The 27,512-nt window shown below is 36.4% G+C and overlaps 1 protein-coding gene across 1 annotated transcript; it reads left to right on the top strand.

Moving 5' to 3' along the window:
* The first annotated feature begins 281 nt into the window (after window positions 1-281).
* On the top strand, window positions 282-27,479 carry ptprb (protein tyrosine phosphatase receptor type b). Its single transcript, XM_065271023.2, has 30 exons — window positions 282-749; window positions 1,134-1,413; window positions 6,117-6,380; window positions 6,754-7,008; window positions 7,695-7,964; window positions 8,178-8,450; window positions 9,936-10,202; window positions 12,140-12,400; window positions 13,079-13,342; window positions 13,424-13,687; window positions 13,789-14,052; window positions 14,212-14,481; window positions 15,137-15,400; window positions 15,541-15,795; window positions 16,410-16,679; window positions 17,082-17,360; window positions 17,667-17,816; window positions 18,407-18,668; window positions 18,818-18,924; window positions 19,227-19,332; window positions 20,817-20,897; window positions 21,714-21,795; window positions 21,909-21,999; window positions 22,710-22,786; window positions 22,976-23,110; window positions 23,248-23,370; window positions 23,665-23,828; window positions 26,194-26,329; window positions 26,886-26,995; window positions 27,115-27,479. Exons 1-29 carry the CDS (start codon window positions 696-698, stop codon window positions 26,991-26,993), a joined length of 5,676 nt encoding a protein of 1,891 aa, XP_065127095.2. The 5' UTR covers window positions 282-695; the 3' UTR covers window positions 26,994-26,995; window positions 27,115-27,479.
* The last annotated feature ends 33 nt before the right edge of the window (window positions 27,480-27,512 follow it).

The raw sequence follows: 27,512 nt of genomic DNA on the forward strand, positions 1-27,512 counted from the left end.
AAGTTCTTTGCATAAGGAGATGTTATTTCATTTACAGAATAGTATCTTATATTATCAAAGGATGTAAATAGACACTTAACTAACTTTGAAACTAACCTTTTTTACACACGGCATTAAAGCAGAGGATTTGTAAACACATATCATATTCATGTTTCTTTTAATCATCTTTATTTGTTTGGTCAAATCTAATTTCCACCCATCCTTCTACGGGAGCACCGAGAACACAGGAAGGAAATGGGCTGAACCGCAAGAGTATTTGTGGAGAACAAAGTCATTGGTGTCTATTGTTTCAGTGAAAGTTTCAATTCACTGGCATTCATGACCTAAAAACATTCAAGCAGGCTTGTACAGTACGCTAAAGAAAATACTTTTTGACATTATTTGAAAATGGCAAAGGTGAACTATGATAGATGAAAGACAACCTCGAGAAAGACCGTACAATGCGTCTCCACCGGGCTACTGAAAACAATGTTTCTGTAGACGTTTGATTAAGGATATCCTTTGGAGACGGGATTGTTTTTTCTTCACACGTTCCTGATTGCTGTCGCTGATGAGTGAAAGTGAGCAGTTCCCACGGAGGTCCTCTCTTGCATGTTGGATTTGGTTAAATCTGGATTATACATCAAAGAATTATGTGCCTTTTCCAACAAGATTTCTATGTACTTACCAAAACCATCTAAAAACCAACAATAAGAATGCTGAAGAGTAAAGCAGATCGGGTAGCTGTTTGGGTAACATGTGGAATCTTGGTAAGTTTTAATGAACTTTTACCTGAAAGTCTCATTTTGTTAACTAATACATTTTTTTTGTGGGTAGCTAACACATAACATTTTATTTTTATCAAGATTATGTTTAATCATTATGTCCTTAATCTTTATTTAAATTTTTGTATAACCTAAATGTATATTTATGTGTACATACATACGTCTCCATCTTTTTTGCTGAGTTCACTTTTTTTCCCAATTTTGACAAGGGTTTTATTAATGAAATTTCTTAGTATTAACTTATTATTAACTAAAAATTAAACTAAAGTAAATTAGCAAATAAGTTTAGCATGTGACTGGGTACATCTCTACTACATTTCCTTTTCCAAATGTAAATATTTCAGTAAGAATTATTTTAATGTTTTTCAGAGTACCATGGTGGTTTTTACATGCCAATGTACCATCAATGTTGTGAAGACGATCTCCACCACCAAGTCCATAATCATCACATTAGATAATGAAGATGTGAAATGCCAGTACAGGATTTATGTCAGGGAACGACTCAATGATTCAACAGACTGTCGGCAGGCCCAGCGACACGTTGAGTGCAATATTGAAAATTTAGATCCTGGGACCTGGTATCACCTGGATATCATATCAGTGGTGGATGATCAGCAACAGATGCGACAGAATGTGTCTCTGCCAACTAGTAAGAAATCATGTTTTCATTTCAAAAATATATTTCACTTTTCTAAAGTATTGTACATCATATCACAGCACAAATACAAAAGGGCATGCATGTATTGAAGGAAGAGTTCACCTAAAAATGAAACTCACGCCAGGTGTTTATGACTGACTTTTAGCTGAACCCAATACGAAAGGATGTTCTCAGTGTCATTGTAGTGGCAAGCAATGAGATTTTGAAGAGACCCCTATGTCCATCATAAAAGGTTTCACTGAACTGATGAGACACCAAAATATACAAACACTAAAAATATGAGTAACCCAAAAATAAATTTGATAATATTTGGTAACATGTCGTTTTTGCAAAAAATACTTGGTGAGATGTCTGATAGCAGTGGCGGCTCGTGATTGCTCTTCCGAGGGGCGCAAGTTAAAAATAAGTGTTCGGAGTGTCGTGTGTTGCTCGTGTTTTCAAAATATGTGTTTGTTGCATCATGTAAACCATGTGCATCACGTGTTTTGTCAAAATAAGTGCCTGCTGCACAAACCGTTTATGATAAAAGAGACGCTCACGTTCACAAAATACACACAAGACACTCCCTTAACACTAAACTCTGATTACGCATGAGATTATACGAGTATCTGGCCAACACAAGCATCTTTTTCATCATAAAACCTTTAAAGGTGTCTGCAACAGGCACTTATTTTCAGTCAGTCATATTTATTTATAAAGCACATTAAAAAACAACAGCTGTTGGCCAAAGTGCTGTACAAATGTAGACATAACAAAATACAAGAAAACTACATAAAACACGGCAATAAGTACTACACAACAATTATGCTACTGTGCTTACTCATAAGTCATGACCCTAAGTGACAGTAAATAAGTACGTTTTAAGAAGAGACTTAATATCACCGTAGGTTTGTGCGGATCATACTGGTGAAATATGTTCCATCTTCCAGAGTTTTGAACGAGTTGAAGACATGACAAAAGAGACTGTGAAACACCTAAGTATAATACATAACAAAAGTCCAATCTGGATGAAATAAAAGCATGTATTACAGTTTCCATGTCTCTTGATGTTAAGAATTAATTCATTTTTGCAATATTCTTTAACTGATAAAAACAACTTCTGACTACCGCATTAATCTGTTTATCGAAGGTTAAAACAGAATCAAAAGTAACGCCTACGTTTCTGGCATGTGAATGGAGATTATCTTATAAGTGACCCAGTTTACTGGCCACAACCTCTGTAGAAGCAGGGGAGCCAAAGATTAAAACTTCAGTCTTAATCTCGTTTAACTGAAGGAAGCTGGCAGACATCCATTCTTTAACATCCCTCAGAACATCAAACAAACACTGTAAACTAGAAACATCCATTGGATGCAAGAGAACATAACACTGAGTATAATCTGCGTAACAGTGGTATGAGACACGATGCTACTTAAATATACAGTAGCATACAGAGGAAGCATGTTTAAAGAAAATAAAACAGGACCCAAAATTGAGCCCTGTGGAACCCCATACAAAACTGGTGCGCATGATGATGTATATTTGACAGTCTCTACGGAGAAGGTTTGATCTTTAAATAGTAAACAAATCAATCTAAAACATGTCCCTGGATTCTAATAAGCTGTAAGCATTTTATAAGAATACCATGATCAAGAGTATCGAAAGCCACACTAAGGTCCAATAGAATTAAAACAGCACACTTGCCAGAGTCAACAATCAACAATAAATAATTTTAAACTTTAAACAATGCAGATGTACTGTACTGTGTTGAGGTCTGAAACCAGATTTTGAGAAAACACGTGATGCACATAGGATCACTTGACATGGCGAACACATATTTTGAAAGAAGGAACCACACACATGACGGGCTACATACATGTTGTGACCAACCTTACATTGTGCGCCCTTGATAAAACAAGTCACCGGCTGCCACTGGATGTAAGCAAAGTCAACAGTGATTACAAGCTGTTTGCTTTATTTATTTATATTATTTCATTTGTTAATTTTAAAGCTATGTAAGGGATAATGTAGAGGCAGCCGGTAGTTATCGGGAAATAAGCCCCGACAGTGTGATCAGGACCAGACGTGAAGCGGAGGGTCTTGTATCACACTGAAGGGGCTTATTTCCCGATAACTACTGGCTGTCTCTACATTATCCCGCTTATTACACGGCTACTTGCCACATAAGAAAAAAAACTGGACATGAATATGAATTTGAAACATTTTATTGGCATATTTGTTTTATATTAACATTTTTATCCTTCCACGAAACTTTGCACAGATGCATAAAATGATCGTAATACCTTATTAAGATCCTCTGCTTCATACTTGTCTGTCTCCATTGTTTCTCTTTTAGCCAGTCTTGGAGAAGTTTTAATGCCCATTCTGTATTTTTTTGTGTGTTGGCTTCATAGCTGTCATGCTCTATTTTGTCAAGTTCAGTCTCAGTAAGCTCTCTGTGTCTTGTCGTTGTTCGTTCTTCTGTCCACTGTTTAAATGTTTTGTTTTTTCCGTACATGTTAAAATGAATGTCAAACTTTTTCCATTCTTAATTGTGGTTGTCCAGTGTTTGTCATAAGATGGCGCCAAACAGTAATCTTTGTTGGCGCGGAGGGATTTAAAACATACAAGTAGTACCGGCTATGCGTTATTACTTTGGAGCGGTTATTAATTGAAAAGAACGAACCTGCAAATGTCTCAACTGACCAATCAGAATCAAGCATTCCATAGAGCCATGTAATAAGGTGTTTTAATGGTGGGAGAGGTGAACTACTGTAATAGGATAAAAATACACGGCAAGCATCTCTATTGTCATCGTCTGGACATAAACTTTAAGCCTTAAGTATTTAATTTTGGTATGCAAGTGTGTAACATGCAATATTTCTTGACACAAATGTGCAGGTGTTCTATTACCTTAGCATGTTACTGAAGGGGCTGTTTACTCAGTGGACTATTAAATAAGTGAAAATCACAAATATGCACAATGTTACATTTCGACTTGGGCCAGCAACCATATAGCAACCACTCAAAACATCCTAGCAACACTCAAAACTGCATCAAGCTCTGGCAACCATCCCAACACCCTAGCAACAGCCCATAACATCCTATTAATGTGATAATCACAATCCCTATAGCAAAGCCCTGGACACCACAGCTATCACCCCAGTGACAACCCAGAACACCTAAGCAACATGTAAGGGTGTTCCGAACAGGACTTTTAGACCCAATCACCAATCGAGCAAAAAAAATCAAATAAAAAATTAAATAAAATTTGTCTGTCAGGTCATCATTTTATTTACATAACAATACATGATGTCAAAAGGTTGCCATTAAAATCAACTATCGAGTTTTAAACGGTAAACAAAAAGTAAATGTGAAGTTATTTCGGCAAAGAAATTTGAGAAAACTGAAAACAGATTATGTAAAACCAGACTTGTATGCACTAAGTAACTCCTAATAGAGCAAATGGCTATAGTAAGTGTAATATTAAATGTGAGGAAAGGTTGGTCAGTACTGATAATGTGCTGTGTTTATATATACGTGTCTGGGCTGGAATCCAAAACAGAAGCTTGACTGTGGGTCAGTTCTCCCCCTCCCTTCCTGCTCATTGTTCTTTTGTTCCAGTATGTACAAAGACTCTGTACCCCTCATTAGAGGGTCAATCTGATAATTGAGGCCCTTATATAACATCTATAGTCACCTAACAAAATATCTAGATGCTTACGTCACACCTAAAATTGTGGAAATGCCATTAAATATCAGGGCATTAAATATCAAAAAGTATAAGATTTAGACTAAAAATAGCTTAGAAGAGGAAATTAACTTTTGCTTTTGAAGTGTGGATTTGCTGTTCAGTTCTGTTACAATTCAAATGAAAGATAATCAATTAAATGTATTCTTTTAGCACTTTTTTACAATGTTACATTGTTTCAAAGCAGCTTTACATGAAAATAAAGATAGAACCATGAAATTAATTATTCAATATCGTTACATGGCACTCTAGAATGCTTTATTCTGATTGGCCAGTTGTGACATTCCATAGTATTTTATTCCGAGATAACAACCGCATAATGAAACTAATAACACAGCCTCATTCGGGTACTGCCAGTCAACAGGCACAGTTTATTAATACCTACAAATAAATATACTGTAGTTTAAAAAAGCATCAAAAATAATTGGGAATGGGATTTTAGTTACTAATGATAAAAAAGTTAGTTACAAATGAGTCTTTTTTGGACTTTGAACTTGTTTTACCGCGTCTTGGTTTCCCTCGCAGGAGGTTAAATTTTTTTATTGAACTAATAAAGGGTATAGAATCAAAATTTTGTGTCTATATATTTACTCGTATAGTAACTACCGTGTAAGTGCTTACCCTTGAGGTTTTGATCACCCCGAAGAGGATTATTCTGCGATAACAACCGACTGGCTTTAAATTATCCCTAATTTAATTATATACAAATTAAAATACATATTAAATGTTCTATACTATTTAATGAAAATAAAAAAAAAATGTATAATCATAATATATAAAATTATTTTTTGGTGAAGTGCGAGGTCAACACATGCGCACTTAATATGCAGTTAGCTTTGCAATCTGCAGAGCCTTTCTTATTTTTGTGGTTGGTGGAGGGGATTTCCATTTTTGCTTTTCACACAATTTGTATTATAATATTAGTCCCGTTATTGTTGATGGTACGTCTGTGTCTTCTGTTTAGGACCATCAGTAGTAGAAAATCTTCAGGTCTCAGTTGATTCAAACAGCTTGGAAGTTTCCTGGCATCCTGGCCCAGGCGAAACAGAGCGGTTTTGGCTAGTGCTCATAGATGGCAAGGCTACAGGTTTAAACTGGAATTCAACGCTTGCAAACACATCAACCTCATATGTAATAAAAAATCTGATTCCTGGACGACTCTATAACGTAACTTTGATAACGGAGGTTGGAGAAGTACAAAATTCGGTGTCAAGACAAACACAAACAGGTATTTTATATTGGACATTTAATTAAATATGAAAATGTATAATATACATGCTAAATGTACTTTCTTCGCATACTGTATATGTGTATCAAATATCTCTAGCTGTATGACTTCCTCTGCAGTATTTTAGGTTTGTTACACCCTTTCCTGTTTTCAGCACTGAAAGGTCATCTTTTCTCCTTGCATTATGTCACTTTACTTCTTTGCATTATTTTACAAATTCTTGCATTCACAATCACTTCTTTAACATATGTGCATCAATAAATTGTTGATAATAAGACCAGGGCCATTTAAAAAACCATAAGGAAAGTTAATAATTATTCAGTCATGTTCATGTTGACTTTAAACAATAATGTGACTGACTTCTTGTCTACAGTACCTGCTGATGTCTCGAACCTCAGAGTGGAGAAAAACGGCAACCAGAACATCCTCAAGGTTTTGTGGGATAAAGCCTCTGGTGATGTGGACAGTTACCTTGTCAGACTGACTTCACCTAAATCAACGCCCATTGAGAAATCTGTGTCTTCAGACACTACAGAGGTGATATTTGACAACCTAAGCCCTGAAAAGACCTACCAGGTCTCGGTCAACACCATCAGTGGTCAACTGTCTAATAAGATGTGGGCTTTAGGTAAGTTTAGCCTTAAAGTAATGTGTTTGCCCCAGGACTCAAATATTATATTGAACATGAAGTGTCAACCCAGCACAGTAGATGGCAAAATCAAACATTTAAACTATTGGTTTGTTTTCTCAAATGTTCTACAAACCTAGATTTATCTCTGAAACTTGAAGGGATATTTCCCAAAAAACAAAGTTGTGACTGCGTAGTTAGCGTTATATGCTAGTTAATGCTATATTCTAGCGTTTAGGCTGAAGTTCTACTATTGACGTTACAGTTACGTTTTGCAGGTCCATACTGAAAAAAACACAAACTTACCACTCAGAAACGTCCATTAACAATCTCCAAACAATTGAGTATTCCTCAAAATCTGATACAGACTCAAACATAAGATCTGTTTACACACACACACAGAGCTACTGAAGGAGAAACAGCCAATCAGAGCAGAGCTCAACATTATTATTAATGACCCTTTAAAATAAGGTAATAATAGATCATTTCATTTTAAAGACGAATTCTAGGGTTGTAAATGGAAAAAACTTACTCTAGATAATTTTTTGCACTTAATAAACACAAAAACTTTCTATGCAGATATCAGATAACAATTTAACAGATTATTTCAATGCATTTTTTTGTAGATTGGCACATCATTGTGTGTAATATACTGTATATGTTAATTGTATATATTAATATTGCAGCTCCAGGGATTGTGTCAGGTGTTGTGATAGAGAACCTGTCTGAAAATGACGCAGTGAAAATCTCCTGGACGCCCCCTTCAGGAAAACTGGATCAAATCCATGTGGTGCTTTCAAATGGAAGTGAGATCTTAGCAAACCAAACAGTGAATGGAGCATCAAAAGAAATGATTTTGTCAGGATTAAATCTGCAGTCTGGAAGATTATACGGCGCTGCGCTCAGTGTGGAGAGTGGAGGCGTAGCTTCTACAGTCTATTACCAAGGAGAAATAGGTACAACTTGTGTTTCAATACTTTCCAATAAATGACCGGTAAAAATAAATGTGCTGTAACAAGAGACTGGAATATGTTACAAATAAATAAATAAGTATATGGCCACAGTATATACTGCATATTGCAGAAACAGTAACACTTATTTTGTGTATGCTACAATCAGAACTGTGTGACATTTTTTTCTCTCTCTCGCTATTGGTAATTTTTCTTCAGGTTTTCCACCAGTGTCACAACTACACATTCGTCACTCAGATGAGACCTCCATCAGTGCTCTGTGGAATCACAGTTCTGGTTCATCTCAACGTGACGGCTACAGCGTTCAGCTCTATCAAGGCAACAACTTAACAGCTAATCAGACACGAACCTTGAGCCGTGACATGAGAGAGTGCACCTTTAATATTCTCACACCTGGTCGACTTTACCACATTACTGTAACAACCATCAGAAAGAACCTTCGTAGTTCTGCAACACTGGAAGGAAGAACATGTAAGGCAAATTATTTCAAAATCTTTTTTTGTGAATTGTAATGTAAGCCTATTTGCTAATGTTAGCGCAGTATGAAGCATATTGTTATCATTCTGCTACAAACTTTAGTCAGACTAGATGCCAAAGCTAATTTGGCAAGAAGTGGTACAAAAAAAATGTAATCTTAAAAGCAGTGGTGGCCAGTGAGTTCTTTATCAAAAGTGCACAATTCGAAGCTCGTCACAACATGTATGTAGCCCATCATGTTTGTGGCTCATCATTTCAAAATATGTGTGCACATCATGTGAATCACGCGACATTTCAAAATATGAGCCTGCTGAAGGCACGTCTAAAGGGTTTATGATAAAAGAGACGCTCGCGTTTGCCAGATACTCGCTTAATCTCATGCGTAATCAGAATTTAGTGTTAAATTAGTGCCTTGCGAGTATTTTGTGAACGTGAGCATTTTTTATTATAAATCCTTTCGAAGTGTGTGCAGCAGGCTCGAAATTTGACAAGAGGCATAATGCACATTGTTTACATGACGAAACAAACACATATTTTGACATGACACTCCGAACACATTTAAAAATTTGCCGTCACTGCTTGAAAGTATATTTAATTTATTTTGTGGATTTTTTGCCAACTAGTAATTCTCAGACAGCAGACGACTCCGTCCCGGAATCGTGTCAAAGTCAGCAGCTCCGGTGCTGATCCAGTGCAGATCCAACCCCAAATCTTCTGCTGTCTGAGAGATGTTTAATGTGGTTTACTGCATGTAAAACACAAATACACAGTGCAATAAAATAAACAAAATGTAATGTGCAACCATCTCCTTACAATACAAATATCATTATAATAGTAAAAATAGTAAAGTAATGTCTTAATACTTCTGTTAAAATTACGAATTGCATTCAATAAATAATTTTTTATATATAAATTATTAAGAGAAAACATTTGCATGAAAAAAATGTGTTCCTGATGAGTTTTATTGGTTGTCTGTAATACAGTGATTACCCAATTTATTGAAAAAACTGAAGCAAAAAATGACTTATTAATTTTAAAATGTTTATGTTTTGATAATCATTCTGAATCTGAACTCTAACAAAATTCCTTTACAAAAAATGCAATTATGAAAGCTATTTTTGATAAATATGATAAATATTTTTGAAGAAAAATACCCATATTTAAGTGTTTTTACGCCGAGAAAAAAATTTATGTAGGATGAAACGTTTTTTTTTTTTTTTTTTTTCGTTTTGTTTGTTTGTTTTTAATTGTTTGTTTGTAAGCAGAGGATCTGTTCTTTCATTTGATATATTTGTATGTTTATATATTTTTTAAAAGAACATGAGTTAAGATGTTTTCACTGTGTTGACATACCCTATTGAAATAAACAGATGATATATTGATATATTTAGATATATTTTAAGTAGAATTACCAAAATATTAATTTTATAAATTTTATATATATATTTTTTTTACAAAATCAAATTCTTCTGTTCTCAGTGCCTTTGAATGTGAATCATCTGAAATTAAGCAACAATGGAAATACAGACAGTCTGAAGGCCAGCTGGGAGAGACCGCGTGGCGATCTGGATTTCTACCATCTGCAACTCTTACGGGACAAACAGGCGGTCTACAACATTTCTATTCCAGCAAACACCACATCAGTCCTAATGCCTCGTTTAATACCTGGTGGTTTGTACAAGTTACTGGTAACCACTGTTAGTGGAAGACAGACGTCCATACACGCAGAGGCTGAATGCCGCACAGGTATGTGGAAATCTGCTGAAAGCTTATAAAATATATAAATGTTTTATTTATATGAGGTGGAAGTACCACACGTTATATAACATTTAATTTTATAAATAATATTAATTTAATAAAAATTATGTTTTAAAAAACAGTGATTGAAATAATGACACAACACCATCAGAGCCAATATGCATTGTAATGATTCCACAACATAATTTAGTATTCAATATATACAGTTATATGGAGCCATAAATTATTTTATTCTTATCACATGAGTAATACTGTGTAATAGCTAAAGAAACAATTCACACAAAAAAACTCTTTCATAATTTATATGTTGTTTGTATGATTTGGCAATAGAAAGTACCAGACTTTTACTCTATAGTCAAAAACTATTTTTCCAGACATCAAATTCCTGAGCCCTGCACAACAATAACCTGTTACAATCCAAAGGGGATTTGTGGAATTGCAGGAAATGCTATATAAAAGCAACAGGCCATATTTAACACATCCTGGTGTGCTGAAATGCTTTTTATGTTCTCAGTGTTGATGTATAATGAACTGTGAAGTGGCCCAAACAATAAAAGGGCAAATAGACTGAAAGGGGGCGTGAACACAAAGGCATTTAAATGTGGCTGAAAATACTAGGTGGACGCCGACTGTAGGAGCTTGCCAGCTTTGGTTGCTATGACACCTTTGCTTTGTTTATCAGTCTTGAACAATGAACCGGTTGGTTGTTGTGAAATGTGTTTCCGCCCCTCCTCCACTGTGATTGGATGGATGAGTGAGAAGTGACATTGATGAGCTGAGCGTTTTACACAAAATAGAAAACATTTGTTAACACTCAGCGTTGAAAAAATGCATAGTGGCGGCACTCAGCATGGACAAAACGCGCCAGCTGCTGGTGTTTTTAAAAGCGCGACGCTTTTATTGGAAACAATTAAAAACATAATTGTACACGTCTTAAACTGCTTTAAAGGATACAGATAAAAACACATCAGCCTACTCTCATAAATGTACTTTATTGGTACCTCTTAACAAATGTGTTTACTGATGAACATTACTCAATGCAATACAATTACTTTAACTCCCCGCCAGCCATTTTTTGAAATGTTGCCCACCAGCATTTTTTGGTAATTTTCACAAAAGTTTAACAAAATGCCTTACAGGAAAATTTTCTACTAAAAATATATAAACATACAAATATATCAACTGAAACAACAGACCCTCTGCTTTCAAACAAACAATAATCAAACAAACAAACAAAAGGGGAAAAAATCATCCTATATATATATTATTTTTCTTTAAAAAAAAAAAAAAATACAATTATAGCTGAAATAATTGCATTTTTGTGAAGGAATTTTGTTAGAGATCAGATTCAGAACGATTATCAAAGCATACACAGAGTTTAAAATTAGTAAATAACGTTATGGCTTCAGTTTTTTTTTCATAAATTGGATAAGTGCATCTATTTATCTAGTGGATAATTGCGGTATTGCAGATTATAATAAAAAATCATCAGGAACACTTTTGTTTATGCAAATGTTTTCTCTTAATTATTTATTTCGCACATGCTATTATCCAAAGCAAATTACAGTGCAGTAACTATAAAATATGGTGGCACCACTAGCATCACCAATTTTTTTTACCTGTTTTCCATTGGTCAGTAAAGAAGACAGTCTTCCCTAAACTAATCATGTTTACTTTGTTGGAGGTAACACGTTTACATTATAATATCGTATCGAGTTACTTTTTAAAATAAGCAATACTGATCAGTTTGTTTATCATCAAATACAATTAGCCCCCATGTTTTGGGAAATATGGGTTAGGGTTTAAGGTCTGTCAATTTTAGGATTTCTATTGATTTTATGACAGAATTCTTTTTTTTATATTTTAATAAAAAATACTGCTTACAAACCATAAGATTAATGCAAACTTCACTATCTCTGTTTCAGTGCCTGCTGCTGTTTCTATGGTAACCGTAGCAAATAACAGTCCAGACTTTCTGAATGTGTCATGGAAGGCTGCCGATGGAGATGTGGACAGTTATATGGTGACGTTGAAATACCAGGAGAAGATCGTACACACGCTCGCTGCATCTAAAGCCACTAGAGAGTGTGTGTTCAGCAGCCTTGTTTCTGGACGACTCTACACAATTGTCATCACAACAAACAGCGGCAGCTACAGAAACCAAACGGTTTTACAGGCGAGAACAAGTATGAGAAAACAAACATAGAGATCCGATAAGAATAATTCTCATAATTTACTCAACCTCATGCCTTCCTAGATTTATGCAAATTCCTTTCTTCAACTGAACACCTTTACATATTTTGTTTTTTTATAAAAAAAATTAATATCTTGTCTTCGTATAGGGTTCAGTGTTGAAGCAAAAGTGAAATATTAATCATTAACTAAATCCAAATGTTTTATGAAGCGAAATTATGTCATTGTGATTGAATATTCATGATTCAATATGATCAATATTAACGTCACTTTCACTTTTAATCATTTTCACTCTTAAACTTTTCGCTTTAGAAGACATTTAACCACTAGAGTCATTTTATCAATTTTATGATAGATGCATTTGCTTTTTGGAGCTTCCTCAATTGTTTGTGTTGATGAAAGGAAGTCACATCCATGATGGCATCATGGAAGGTTTATTATGGGAAAATACCGTATTCTTGTTTGGGTGAACCACTCCTTTCTCAACAATAAAACTTACACCTGATCCTGTTTTGTCCTTAAAAATTATATGCATAACATGGTAATAACGATTGTAATCTGATTGTAGAGTATAATATCATTTTTATCCATACATTTAAAGAATATTCTCTTTTCTTTCCATGTATTTAACATTTTATGAAAGACTGATGTTGTGTCATTTCTTTATCAAGACCCATCCACTGTGAAGAACCCAACAGCCATCCACTCGGCAAGAGATGACTTCCTTAAGGTTTACTGGAATCAAGCATTGGGGGATTATGACCATTATGAAGTGAGGATTGAGTTTAACGGCACACGTCTTCAAAGTCAGAACCTCAGTAGGACTCAGAGCGAGTGCGTGTTCAGTGATCTGGTTCCTGGTCGACTTTATAAAGTGACTATCACCACATGGAGTGGACCATTTAATGCTACAGTTTCTATAGATGGCCGAACATGTGAGTGACCTTATTTTTGATGCCTATCAAACCATAAAATGTCATCAAAACATCATATAATTTCACTTTTGTATCTTTCAGTCCCAGGTGCTGTGCGGAATTTGTCCCTGCTGGATAGTGGAACCACGTTTTTGAGGGTGACTTGGACTCCTGCTCCAGGTGATGTTGAATACTACGAGGTTCAAATCATCCACAATGACACTCCAGTGTTACCGGCTGTCAATCTGAGTGGCAGAGTTAAGGAACACGTGTTCTCCTCGCTCACACCTGGTCGGCTCTACAAGATCGTCCTGTCCACTCACAGCGGCTCATTCCAGCGCGCTCAAATCACAGAAGGCCGCACAGGTAAACGTAAAGCTTTACGGTGGATGTAGTTATTAAACTTGAATGCACAGAATGTAAGTTAACATTTCACGTTCGCCTTTTCTCTTTTTAATGCCACACAGTTCCCAGTCCTGTTCAGAGTCTCAGTCTCAGTGCTGGCCCCAGGGATGGCAGTCTCACGGCATCTTGGTCTGCTGCCGACGGAGACTTGGACTTTTATTCCGTGTCTTTGTTTCAGGGAAGTAATGTACAGGACAACAGAAATGTTCCTAAACACGTCACACAGATAGAGTTTCACCACCTGTTACCTGGTCAGCTGTACTTGGTGACTGTGCAGTCGATCAGTGATGCACTGACAAACAACCGCACAGCCAGAGGAAGAACAGGTAAGAAAACACCCATGAAATGTCTCTTAAAGGGACATTCCACTTTTTTAAAAATATGCTCATTTTCCAGCTCACCTAGAGTTAAACATTTGAATCTCACCGTTTTGGAATCCCTTCAGCTGAAACAATAGTTTGTGTTTATGTGTGTGTGTGTTTCAGATCCTGCCGCTGTTACATTCCTGCAGGCAGATAATGAACTTAGCACAGACAGTCTTCGGGTGCGCTGGAGACCAGCTGTGGGCATTTATGATGGATACAAACTGCAGTTACTGGATGAGAGCGAGAGCGTGATCGCAAACATGTCCGTGCCCGCAAATGCCAGCCAGCACCTCTTCAGTGGTTTAATTCCAGGCAGTTGGTACAAAGCAAGTGTTCAGACCCTCAGCGGTGCTTCTAGAAGTAAAGAGATCACAGCAGATGAACAGACATGTAAGATATGAACATTATATTAGAGTTACCCTACAAATGTGTTATGCCGTATCGTAATTACTGTAGTTTCGAGATGACAACATGACTGGATGCTGTCAGAGCCATCAGACTGGGAGTTATGCATTTCTATAACAAGAGTGTAAAAGTGTGTAAAACTGCACTTGACGGCCTTTTGTGCAGCAATTTTTTTTTTGACATACTAGTTAAGGCGGTAGGGTTTCCCAGCTAAGGCGGGCTGCCCGAACTGCAAAGTGCTGGTGGAAACCCTGCAAGGATGGGAATGATTTTTACATGTTCTTAACCTTGTAATTTTGATATGGCGTCCCATACATATGAACGCCCCATATATATTAAAATTTGTTTGTATATAAACTAGTGGTGAAAAGTGATGTCTAGCTGGAATATTTGTACAATATTTGCCTCAAGTCAAACTATGTGAAACCATATCACAGGATGAAAAAAGTGGGAGCACCTTGTGTTTTCCAGTGTGAATTGATTGGATATCAAAAATTAGTTTGTATAATTCCCAGGAACCACACATAAATGCGACTCTAAAACGGTTTGGATAAAGCATCTGCCAAATGTATAAATGTAAACGCAAACAACAGCTGCAGAACAGTTTACAACTTCACCAACAATCATCTTATTTCCTCAGGTCCAGCAGCAGTGTCCGGACTGCATGTCTGCTCCAACACAAGCAGTGAACTTTCATTCTGCTGGGCTGCTCCGGAGGGAAGGGTCGATGGGTTTGACCTGAGTCTGCACGATCAAAATGAGACCCTGGAGTCCAGCAAGACGCTGGAATATAATGCTCTGAGCTGGACCTTCACGCACCTGTTGCCCGGGACGCGGTACAAGATGATCATGATCAGCAGAAGAGGAAAACTGAGCAGTCAGGTGTCTATATGGGCACGTACAGGTAAATACTGACAATGCTCTCAGTGTAATGTTTGCTAGTTTTAGCCCTGGTAAATGTCTACTGCCTATGTATTTTTGAACTCAATACAGTAAAAAAAATTACCGCCCTAAACAAATTGTCAATTTCTTATTTCATTCCAGCTCCTGCCACAGTCATTAACCTACGTGTTGAGCATCAGGGTCGGACTGACAGCCTCCTCGTGAGCTGGACACGAGGTCCTGGGGGTCTTACTGGATATTCGGTCTCTTTAGATGGGCACAAGCCGATTTTTGAGTTGGGTCCAGTTAGCACTAAGGTGGTCTTTGAAAAGCTGGTGGCAGGTCGGCTTTATACCGCTATAGTTCAGACCTGGAGTAAAGATCTGACTAACATTACAACTGCAGTAGGACGCACAGGTTTGTACACTTTTAACCTTAATGCCCTAATGGCACATTCAATATGTGCTGAAGCCTCATTATCTAATAATGAAGTTTGGAAGATCAAACTTTGATAACTAAAAAAATAATAATAAATATGGATATCATTTATACATTTAAGTTATGTTTAATAAAGGCTAGATGTGTTATGGCGGAGTCTCTAAACGACCATAACTTGCTAAATTTTCTACCGATTTTCATGAAAATTATTCATTAAGTATGCAGTGTCAAAGCTACATCTCTGACGTTTAAAACAAACCAAACCGTTTGAAAACCTGTAGAAAATTGAGCAAGTTGTGGTCATTTAAATGTACCTGCATCATTAAAACTCAATGCTAGTGAGCTGCCTGTGGAAAGATGGCCGCCAAATTCGGACGTTCCACTCAATTCGCCAGCAGCGCAGGCGAGACATCTAGCCTTTTTTATACATATCTATGCATTAAACTATCAAATCATGAATGTGCCATAAACTTAAAGGCTATTGGCCATTAAAAACAACCGTTTCCTTCAAGCAATTTCATAAGGTCTTTAAAGTAAAGCAAAGTAAAACACAATTATGTTTAAGCTTAACTACTCATGATGTGCCATTACAGCTCCTGCACCACCATCATCAGTGTCTGTCAGCGATTTATCTGAGTCGCTAGAGATAACGTGGAATATTCCAGCCGCTGGAGACTATGATGATTTTGAAGTGACGTGCTTTCCTCACGACAAAGTTAATGTTTCTGGGGATCATCCCAATCGTCGCATCCTGACAGGACTTTATCCCGGCCGGCTCTATAATGTCAGCATTCGCACTATCAGTGGGAAGACAGGTGGTCACGTGACCTACAGTTCTCCGGTTTACCACACCATTAGAACTTGTAAGTACAGGATCATTAACATCCACTCACTGACCACAAGACCAGGACTGACAAAACATATAATGCTCTGAAAGTAATCCACTTCTAGCTTTTAGATACATTTACATTTAGCCATTCAGCAGACGCTTTTATCCAAAGCCATTTACAAAGATTAAGAAACAATAAAGCATTTTTTTTATATACAAGAACTCCATTTAGAGGAAACTTTCAGTATTTTGTTACCAACGTGTGGATATGCACATTTGTTTGTTTACTGGTAATTTTACAGTAATTTAGCAGTATTACTGTATGAAATGGTATAATACCTCAGATTGCTTTAGGAAATCTGAACCCTGAACACTTTAGTAAACACTTTGGACCGATGCATTTGCTAGGCCTTCTTAGAAGTTTTTTCTCTTGCAGCTCCACTTCGAATCCCAAATCTTCACTGTTACCCGTTGAGCTCCACCTCTTTGTCTTGCTTCTGGACGCCTCCAGAGTGCGATTATCACAGCTACATTGTTGAATGCTACAAGCAAGACAGCCAGACTCCAGTCTACAGATACACACTGGGACGCACGGCTCTTTCACAGCAATTTGACCAGCTGGAACCTTTCAGAAACTACACCGTCTTCATCACCGTCATCTCTGGGGACAAGCAAAGTTCAGCTGCACACAACAGCGTTATCACCATGATTGACCGTAAGTAGCAATATAACAATAACATTCGTATTAGAATACATACTTCACTTCAGGATTGGTTAAACTGGGGTTTGTGAACCCCTGGTGGTTCATGAGGGAATTGCATGGGGTGAGTTCATTCATTCACTTAGCTGATGCTTTTTATCCAAAGCATTGATAAAACAATTAGCGTAGCTACGATTATACAAAGTATTTTATAATTTACTGCTTTTTGAAAACAGTTCCAAAGCAAACAAACTTTAACTGTTATGTATGAATTTGTTTAACCCACAGATGAACTGAAATGTAAATTTTAATATTTTTTAGGGCCTCCCACGCCACCGATGACGGTGCGAGTCAGCGAGCAAGCGGCGATTATCACACATTCCACTATTCTGTTTAAGTTTAACTGCAGCTGGTTTAGCGATGCAAACGGGGCTGTTCGCTTCTTCACAGTTATCATCGCAGAGTCAAATGGTACGACCACATTTTTTTTCATGACTTACTGACTTCTGACTTTGGATTTAAAGAAACATTACAAATGGTATTTTTATTAAATAAAAAGATCAATACACTAAAAAATCTAAATCCTGTCAAATTGATAGTAATAAAAGCAAATTTGTAACATGAATAGCTATTGCGGCATTAGTAAATTACCCAGATGAGTTATGTGAATGCTTTGTTCCTAATAAGCTAACTATTGCGAGATAAGTACATTTACTAGACAAATTATGTGAATGCTTTGTTAAAGAGAAAAGTCTTAAGTTTAGATTTAAAGTGATCGACTGTGTCTGATTTTCGGACATCAGTTGGCAAATCATTCCAGAGCTTAGGGGCTAAGTAGGAAAAGGATCGACCACCTTTAGACACTTTTGATATTCTAGGGATAGTCAAGAGACCAGAATACTGCGAATGAATGCTGTGCGGAAGACGTTGGAGATTTGACTATCCAGGGATAAATTGCTGTCGAACATCACACCTAAGTTCTTAACCGTTTCCCTTGATCTCTTTAACGCCTTTAATGTCTGTAACAAATGTAATCCAGTCTTATTTGTTTCAATTTGCAGAAGTTGATTATGTCCAACCAGAGCAGAGACATCCGCTGCCCTCTTACCTGGACTACAGACACAACCGGTCCATCAAGGCTTACCAGACGGGATACTTTCACAGTCTGTGCGGCGAGCTCCCTGACAGCAAGATCCGTGTTTTTGAGATAAACCTTGGAGCTGGGATGAAACGTTTAGGCGGAGCTTGTAAATGGGATCCTGAATCGATTCCACCTGGGACACATCTCTGCGATGGACCGCTCAGACCAAGAACTGCATATAGGTACCGATGAACTGTTTCGATTATTTGTTATAAGGTCTAAAGTTTAAGGTGTGTAGAGGGTTTATTCAACTTATGTAATGTTCCCAAAAGTACAGTTTCATTATACATCACAGTTGATTTATTTCTTGATTTGGTTTTGTTTAATCCAGATTAAGTGTGCGTGCCTTTACTCAGCTGTTTGATGAGGAGAACAAAGAATTTGCTCAAGTACTGTACACAGACACCTACTTCTCCATCCCATTATTAACTCAATCAGGTAAGACAATCACATGTTAGTGAACTTAAGGATTTAATAACAGGACTATTGAGGATTTTGTGTAGGTAGTGCGAGGTAAGGTTGTTGTTGTTAGGATATTGCTCTGCTCAGGTGCATCCTGGGATGATTTTAAACAGTATTGAGGAAGATGCCACGTATTGGGTGTTAGACACTTGTTGGCTCTTAGATAGACATACTTTATATTTCTCTATGAACTCATTTTATGTCTTCAGCTGTAATGGATGAAATATTTGACTATCACTTTTCAAGTCATATCTCATTGTAATGTTTCTGTCACTCAGCGCCAAGGAACGGAGTTATGGGAGGCATCATGGCTGCCACATTTCTGATCACCATTGTGATCGCTGTGACGGCATTACTGATATACAGGAAGAAAGCTCACAAAATGTGAGTATGCACACTGCGCACACACTTTTATTCACAAACTGTGTTATTACTGTAGCTAAATAATCTTAAAAGATTACATCACTTTTATAGATAAACATTCTGATAACTTAATCACCCCATGTCATCTTTCTTTGTTCAGTCAAAAAGAAAAAAAAATTGTAGAAAGCATTCCAGGATTTTTCTCCATATAGTGGACTTTAGTGGACCTCAACAGTTTCAATACAGCTTCAAAGGTCTCTAAAGAATCCTAAGCGCGGCATAAGGGTCTTATCTAGTCAAACAATCAGCATTTTTACCAAAAAATTATTAATTAAAAATATGCACTTTTAAACCACAACTTCTCGTCTTGCACTAGCTGCGTGATACGCAGTGTGACCATTCGTATGACGTAATGATGTGGAAAGGGCATGACAAATGTGAAACTACCGCTCCAGTGTTGAGAAAGAGGAGCGTTTAGACGTTGTTGTATGTGAAATGATAATAATTAATGTCTTTGTGTAAGTTTATTCTTTAAAATAGTCTCCAAGTGTGTGTTTCATATATGTGGCGCATCACATGGCTAGTGCAAGACGAGAAAATCAGTTTAAAAATACTTTTTTATTGCGAAAATTCGCTAGATAAGTCCCTTAAACTGTTGAAGTCCACTAAAGTCCACTATATGGAGAAAAATCCTGCAAAAACTTAATTTCTTCTAGAATAAACAAAGAGAGACATAAACATCTTGGACAACCCATTATCACGAAATTACGTACCTATAGTCACGTAATTTCGTGTTTTCCGTGACACTGACACGTTTTTCCGCCTTTTGCGTGAACATGTAACGTATTTCTGTGAACGTGTCACTTTCACGTATTTGTTACTCAACTGTTTTGTCCTATTTTTTTTACCTTTGTGACTTCGGTCTATGGTTAGATTTACATAAAATGACATCCCTACCCAAACAAACTCTAACCCTAATGCCAGGCGACAATTGTTTAAAAATCAAAAATTATAAAAAATAAATCATGAAAAAAAGGTATAAACCAATACCTAAAGTGATATCCTAATGCAAACACCAAATCTAACCCTAAACCAAAGCGTTAATGGTTTGAAAATAGGACAAAACAGATAAGTAACAAATACATGACAGTGACACGCAAAAAGGCGGAAAAACGTGTCAGTGTCACGGAAAACACTCATGAAATTACGTGCCTATAGGTACATAATTTCATGATACAGGGTTGTCTTGGATGACATGGGGGTAGTAAATAATCTGGATTTCATTTATGAAAGTGGAGTAAGCCTTTAAAGCATTATGAGTTCATTAATTGTTCAGTTCTGAATAAAACAAACCAGCTTCAGATAAATGACAAAATTACAAACTTTGAGTTAAAGAGGAAAACACATTTTTAGTTAACATATTTAAGGAGTTCATATATTAATAAGTACAGGTGTTGTATGTGTATTTGTTTACTCTACACGTGTGTGTGTCTTTATATGTGAAGAGCCGTACAGGAAAGTCCAGTTATGAAGTTGTGTATGTGGAAGGAGTTGCCAACATCACAGATGTGTTCATCCATACGGAGGTATACATTTCCAATATATTTATAATAGAAGCAAATAAATCACATGTTTACTAAGTATTGTTGATATCGGAAATGTCTTTTGTTTATTAAGCTGAACAACATTTCACAATCCTACTACACTTTTCATATTCGTGTACACCATTGTTGTCAAAATCACATCCCAAAATCCTAGACCTACTAAAAAAAGACATTGCGTCAGTAGATGATCGTTCCATGTGTGTACACATGTACAAGAGAAGTCACATGACTTCTCTTTCAATTGACTTCCATTCATACAGATTCAAACGGTGACAGATTGGAAACGCAAGCAAAAAATTGCATTCTGAATTACACATGGCAAATATAAAGTTTGGTGAACTCTGCAAACTTGTATCATGTAAAAACGTTGTGTGACCAATAAATGATTCCTACATCACAGTAAAGGTAGTGTGACCATGGCATGACTCTCAAAACGTTGACGATTGAGGCAACCATAGCAATGTTCTCTTATTTTGACCAAAGTAATAGTACAGTGTTAATTTCCAAATTTTTTACTAAACCAATGTCTACAGACGAGTTGTATATGTTCATAAACCTGCTTTAAAGAACGCATTCTTGCGTTGTCACCGTGTCCACATATTATAACAATTTTTCTGCTTTGCTCATAAATCGATAACCTTTTTTTGCCAATTATTTATTATGAATGAGGAGCTTTTCCCCATTGCTTCAGCTGTTGGGTCCATTTTAGCTCCAATTATGGTATTTACAAAACTACGGCCTATATGTGTTCATTGTTGAGTTTGTGTGAATTGAAATTGTATTTTATCTACACACTAGCCCGGTCAGAGAGGTCAACTTTGAGAGTCATCTCTCCAAGCTTCAATCTGATTCTAGTTACCTGATGTCTGAAGAGTTTAAGGTAATGCACATCAATTACCAAAGCATAAGAAGCAGTAATAGTACAGAAACAGACTTGATCATGTAAATACTGTATATACAAATACACTTATATCCTTTCCCCACATTATAAAGGATCTAAAGGATGTGGGAAGGACCCAAACCCAGAACGCTGCACGTTTACCTGGCAACCGGAGCAAAAATCGATACAACAATATATTGCCTTGTAAGTAAAGATATTATCATAAACATTTTGTATTGTGTAGCTTTTCCCCATCTAATCGTTATATATAAATAAAACATGTACATGAGAAAATTCTTTTATACATTTATGAAATTAAGTGGGTTTTGTAATGCATTAAAGGGATAGTTCACCCAAAATGACAATTCTGTCATCATTTACTCAAACCTTTATACATTTCTTTGTTTTGCTAAACACAAAATAAGATATTTGTAATCAAGTAGGAAACAGGAGCACCATTGACCTTCATAGAAGAAAAGAGGTGAACCCAATAAAAATTCATCATTTACTCAAGCTCACGATATTTTGAGCAATGTTTGTAAACAAACCGTTTTTGAGCACCATGGACTTCCATAGTATTTTTCTTTTCTTCTATGAAGGTCAATGGTGCTCCTGTTTCCGACTTGATTACAAATATCTTATTTTGTGTTTAGCGAAACAAAGAAATGTATAAAGGTTGAGTAAATGATGACATAATTGTCATTTTGGGTGAACTATCCCTTTAATGAGCTTTATTCCTGCACATGAATGTATGGACTGGCAAAGTCCAGCTCTAGTTATTGTGGTTATGCTGCCATCTTGTGCTAGTATGTGGTAAAGAATCTGAGATCATGGGGATGTACTTGATCAAATGTTATATAAACATGAGCAAGATCTATCAATCACTCATGAAGTTCTTCATTGATTAACTGCAGATGACTCAACGCGGGTGAGGCTGTCTTGCTTGGATGATGATCCCACCTCAGACTACATCAATGCCAACTACATACCTGTAAGTAGAAAATAATTCATGCTTTCTGATTGGTCATTCAGCGACGCATGGTCTTTACAAGATAACAGGTGGTCTTGGACTTCATAGTAACACTTATTGTATATGGGTGGATGTGGCAAAGTTAATGGGTATTAAAAAATAAACATGACAATGATGTGCTTTGCATCTTCTGATCTCTTTCTTTAACAGGGAAATAATTTCAAATGGGATTATATTGCCACACAAGGACCTCTTCCAGGTACCAAGGATGATTTCTGGCGTATGGTGTGGGAACAAAATGCACACAGCATTGTTATGGTGACCCAGTGTGTGGAGAGGGGCATGGTGGGTGTCATCTAGTGTTGCTTTTTAATCATGATTTTGCCATCTGAGACAACGTTTAGATGGACAGATGACAGTTACCACTACTTCAATAGATCTCACTGGTGGAAAATAACATGATTGCATGTTTATGATTTTAGGTGAAGTGTGATCGATACTGGCCGCCTGACAATGAGCCTTTGTGTTATGGTGATATTGTGGTGCAGATGATCTCTGAGAAGATCTTTCCAGAATGGACCGTTCGTGACTTTAAGATTTCATGTGTGAGTGTGCTCAAATAACATTTTTGGATATAGAAATATTTTCCTTTCTACTAATAAACTGAAAAGGCTTTTTTTTGCTAAAATGAAGCCGTGAAATCTGGATATGCTGGGACAAAACTATCCATTCTGAATAATTTACTTTAAATAGTCGATGATGTTAAAACGTGATTACACTGATATGCTTTAGTTAGTGTCAACCAATAACATAGAAAACAATCATAACTAATCATACAACAAACTTTGATATTATTTTGGAAATCTTTAATTAAAAATGTCGATGTGTGTGTTTTTAAGGAGGGCCAGCTGAGATACCCCAGGGGGGTCCGTCAGTTCCATTACACCATTTGGCCGGATCATGGCGTCCCTGAGACCACCCAGTCCCTCGTTCAGTTTGTGCGAACAGTCAGAGACTTCATTAACAGGACGACCCGTGCTGGAGTCAGTGTAGTACATTGCAGGTAAGAGTGTTTCATCTACACCAGTCACCCCAAAAATGGGTTGCAGGTCAGGTTGGGTGTAGATTTGAAATCTTTTTGACTTTTTTTGACGGTTTGTAGAACGTTCCGAAATTAAGCAAATGCAATTATGAATAGGTTATGTAATATGCCTTCATCTTTAAAGGCCAAAAATTACAAAATATAACTAAGTTAGAGAAAAAAAGACCCAGCCTTCATAAATATGTGATCACCTTTAGTAAAGACGAACGTTATTTACGCTGGTCACATTGTATTTTGTGCGGTAAGTTACCGTACTTTCCGGACTATAAGCCTCACCGGGGTGTAAGCCGCATCATTAAAAAATGCGTCATTAAGTTGAAATAACATATGAAGAGTTTGGTTCCAAAACGATAAATCCATTTTGACAAATTTCGGTAAAAACGTGTTTTCTATACCAAGAAAGTGACAAGATGAAAACCACTATTTTCTGTTACAAACTTTCACATATAGCATCTTTAGGTTATATAAAATTCAAATCCATAATTTGATTTTCAAAGATTTATTATAAAAACTGATAATTTTTTCCACAAAATGCAATAAGTCCATGATAAGTTTTTATTCAAAATCTATTGAATCAATCGCCTATATAAATGTGCATTAATCTTTGCCATGTTATATTTATTTAGTTGACTAGTTGTACACACTAATTAAAAATATAAACATTAATGTCATTAATCAAAACACTTACTTTGTGATTTTAAACACTGTCATTGCTGCGGTTATACTTGACGCCGTCGCTTAACATTTTTCAAAGCGATCAGCTGTAAAATGTTTTGGTCCTGCTCGATTTTCGTTGGCTTTGAGTTAAATTATGGAAAGTTTTTCATAAGATCCCCTGGGGTCAATGTGTTATCATGACAGAAACTTGATGCTGTCGGCCCGGGCAAAAAAGCACCCGTCTCCCGAGTGCCTCTTGCGTAAATTATTAGATGTTGATGGCTTACGTTTCTTTCCCGTCACAGAAAACCATCACAGGTTTATCAATGATATTAAAGTATTATTTTGTTTTTGTTTGTTTGTTGATCACGAAGTACATAGTAGATGAGGAAAACTAGGACTCCGTGTACTCAACGCGCCGCCATTGTTTGTTTACAATGCGTGGAATGGTGCGCTGTAATTTATGGAGTGGATTTATGGCATTCTGTTAAAAAGGAGGAGTAGCGTTTATTGCATTTTGGGAAAAAAGGGAGAAACGATGACAGAATAACACGACGGATATTGAATTTTGCGTAAAAAAATAAGAATTTACTTTTTAATACTGACCTGATATAACTGATTCTGGCAGTAACTCATTTTTTTGAAAAATGGCATTTATTGCGTTTTGGAACCAAACTCTTCATATTTAAGTCACAGTGGACTATATGTCGCGTTTATTTAGAAAATTATTTCACAAAATCCAAGCCGAAGAACAGACATTTAATCTGGAAAGGCAAATTATTCAACTAAACAATAGCAGACAGAACAGAAGGCTTAATAGATGTCTGTACTTTAAAGTAATATTATCAGTTATTTAAACGATAAACCATAGCATACAGAACTTACCTGGAAGGTTAAATAGGCTAAATTAACCGAACAAGCCAACTAGCATGAAGTTCGCATAGTTGTCATTCCACATTACAGAATCCATTGAATTACATAAATAAAGAAGCAGCATATGGCGGACTTTCGCGGCTGTAGACGGTAATGTTGCCTTTTGCCTTATAAATGTCAAAATTAATTCATACTGACTTACAAGGCGCACCTGACCGTATGACGCAGCACCAGCCAAGTTATGAAAAAAAAAACGCGGCTTATAGACCGACTTTTAAAGACATGTTTTAGTAGGGGTGTAACAATACATCAGTATGGATCGATACATAGATTTTATTTCTAACAATCCGATGGATCAGTGCCACACGTAAAAAAATGATTTGAGGTACTTTTATTTTGACACTCCTCATTCCTCATGTAATGTCCATCTACACATTTCTGCCAAAGTGAAACTGTTTTACCTGCTAGTGTCAGCAAGTGAATGCGATTCAGCAACCAAGCGGCAATATATGCAGAAAAATATAACATTAAATGTTCTATATTTTGGTTGCATTTGTAAGTAAAAATGTACGGCATGTAATATAGATATATAGATAAATTAATCAGATCAAATTGTAATAGCATCAAAGCGTTTGATGTATCAGCAAAAATTGCATCGCTGGTGTAAAATGTTTTTTTTTTTGTATCGAATCGTAGCTTCATTATTCGAATCAAATCAGAATATTTCAGAATATTTGGAGTATGTTCACTTTGGAAGCGCATTGACTGAATCATTTTATTTCTCTCTCTTTCTCAGTGCTGGTGTGGGCAGAACAGGCACTTTTATCGTGCTAGATCGTGTTTTACAGCGACTGGACAGTAACCACACCGTGGATATTTATGGCTGTGTCTTCGATCTACGCCTGCATCGGTTATGCATGGTCCAAACTGAGGTACGGCTCTGCATGTTTGTTTATTAGCAACATTCCTACTTCTGTCAAACTAAAAACACATCTAACATTTCATGAAGTTCAGACATCAGAAGTCTAGTAACATAAACACAACTGAATACTTAAGTCAGTGGCGGACAATGTCTTCTTTTCCGAGGATGCAAATAAACAAAACGTGTTCAGGGCGTCATCTGTGAGGCTTGTCATGTCAAATTATGTGTTTGTGTTATGTGCATCACGTGTCATGTCAAAAGGGTTCCTGAAAAAAAAAGGTGCCAATGCTTAGACTTAACTCGGATTACACATGAGATGAGTATCTAGCAAAGATGAGCATCTCTTTTACCATAAACCTCTATGAAGTGTCTGTAGCAGGCACGTATTTTGACATGACGCGTGATTCACATGACTAAGTTTTGCATTCATGCCTCATCGGAAAAGAAGTCACGAGTCGCCAACTGACTAAAGCAATTGTCTAGAAACTTTTTTTAAAAATAATTAACAAATACAAATAACTTAGATTATACACATTTTACAATGTTGTATGTCTTCTCTGTTGCAGTGTCAGTATGCGTTTCTTCACCAATGTGTGCGTGATGTTTTGCGAGCACGTAAACTTTGCTGTGAACGAGATAACCCTCTGTTTCCCATATATAACAGCTTATTATAAGGGTAAGTCAAGCTGATATTTAGTATAACAGCACAAACGAGTAGCTTTTATGTTATATCCAGTAAATTACTGACAAAATGTGGTCAGTCATTTTTTTGTTTTTGCTCCTCTAACAATTTAGCTCCAAAGGAAGCCACAATGTTGTGTGATGCCGAGCATCAGCTAGCAGACACAGACCAGCGGAGCGACACACAAACACTTCTCCAGTCCCGTCATAATAAACTACAGCACTCTTGGAGCGAAGCCAGTCAGTTTGTCTTCACAGATTTTTGTATATAAATGTTTAAAACTTCTGTGCTATTAAATAAAAATATTTCAAAAATAAGTTTAAAAACAAAGCATAGCATAAGTCTCTTCATACTGTATCTATGTAGGCTACTACAGACAATTGTTTGTAATAAATTATGTTCTAGGGTAGTTTTGTATCCTTTATAACATGTATTTGGTATTGTCACTTGTAAATTACTAAATGAATTCAATTAATAAAATATATCAGTAATTCAGATGTCTTCTGTACAT

Source organism: Paramisgurnus dabryanus, chromosome 1, assembly GCF_030506205.2.
Source record: "Paramisgurnus dabryanus chromosome 1, PD_genome_1.1, whole genome shotgun sequence".
In the NCBI taxonomy this organism is placed as follows: Eukaryota; Metazoa; Chordata; class Actinopteri; order Cypriniformes; family Cobitidae; genus Paramisgurnus; species Paramisgurnus dabryanus.

Bases quoted from the DNA above. Each gene is read 5' to 3' on its own strand.
- ptprb (XM_065271023.2), top strand. From the start codon at position 696: ATGCTGAAGAGTAAAGCAGATCGGGTAGCTGTTTGGGTAACATGTGGA. The intron at 1,414-6,116 runs GTAAGAAATCAT...TCTTCTGTTTAG, and splicing joins GAATGTGTCTCTGCCAACTA to GACCATCAGTAGTAGAAAAT. The intron at 13,343-13,423 runs GTGAGTGACCTT...TGTATCTTTCAG, and splicing joins TTCTATAGATGGCCGAACAT to TCCCAGGTGCTGTGCGGAAT.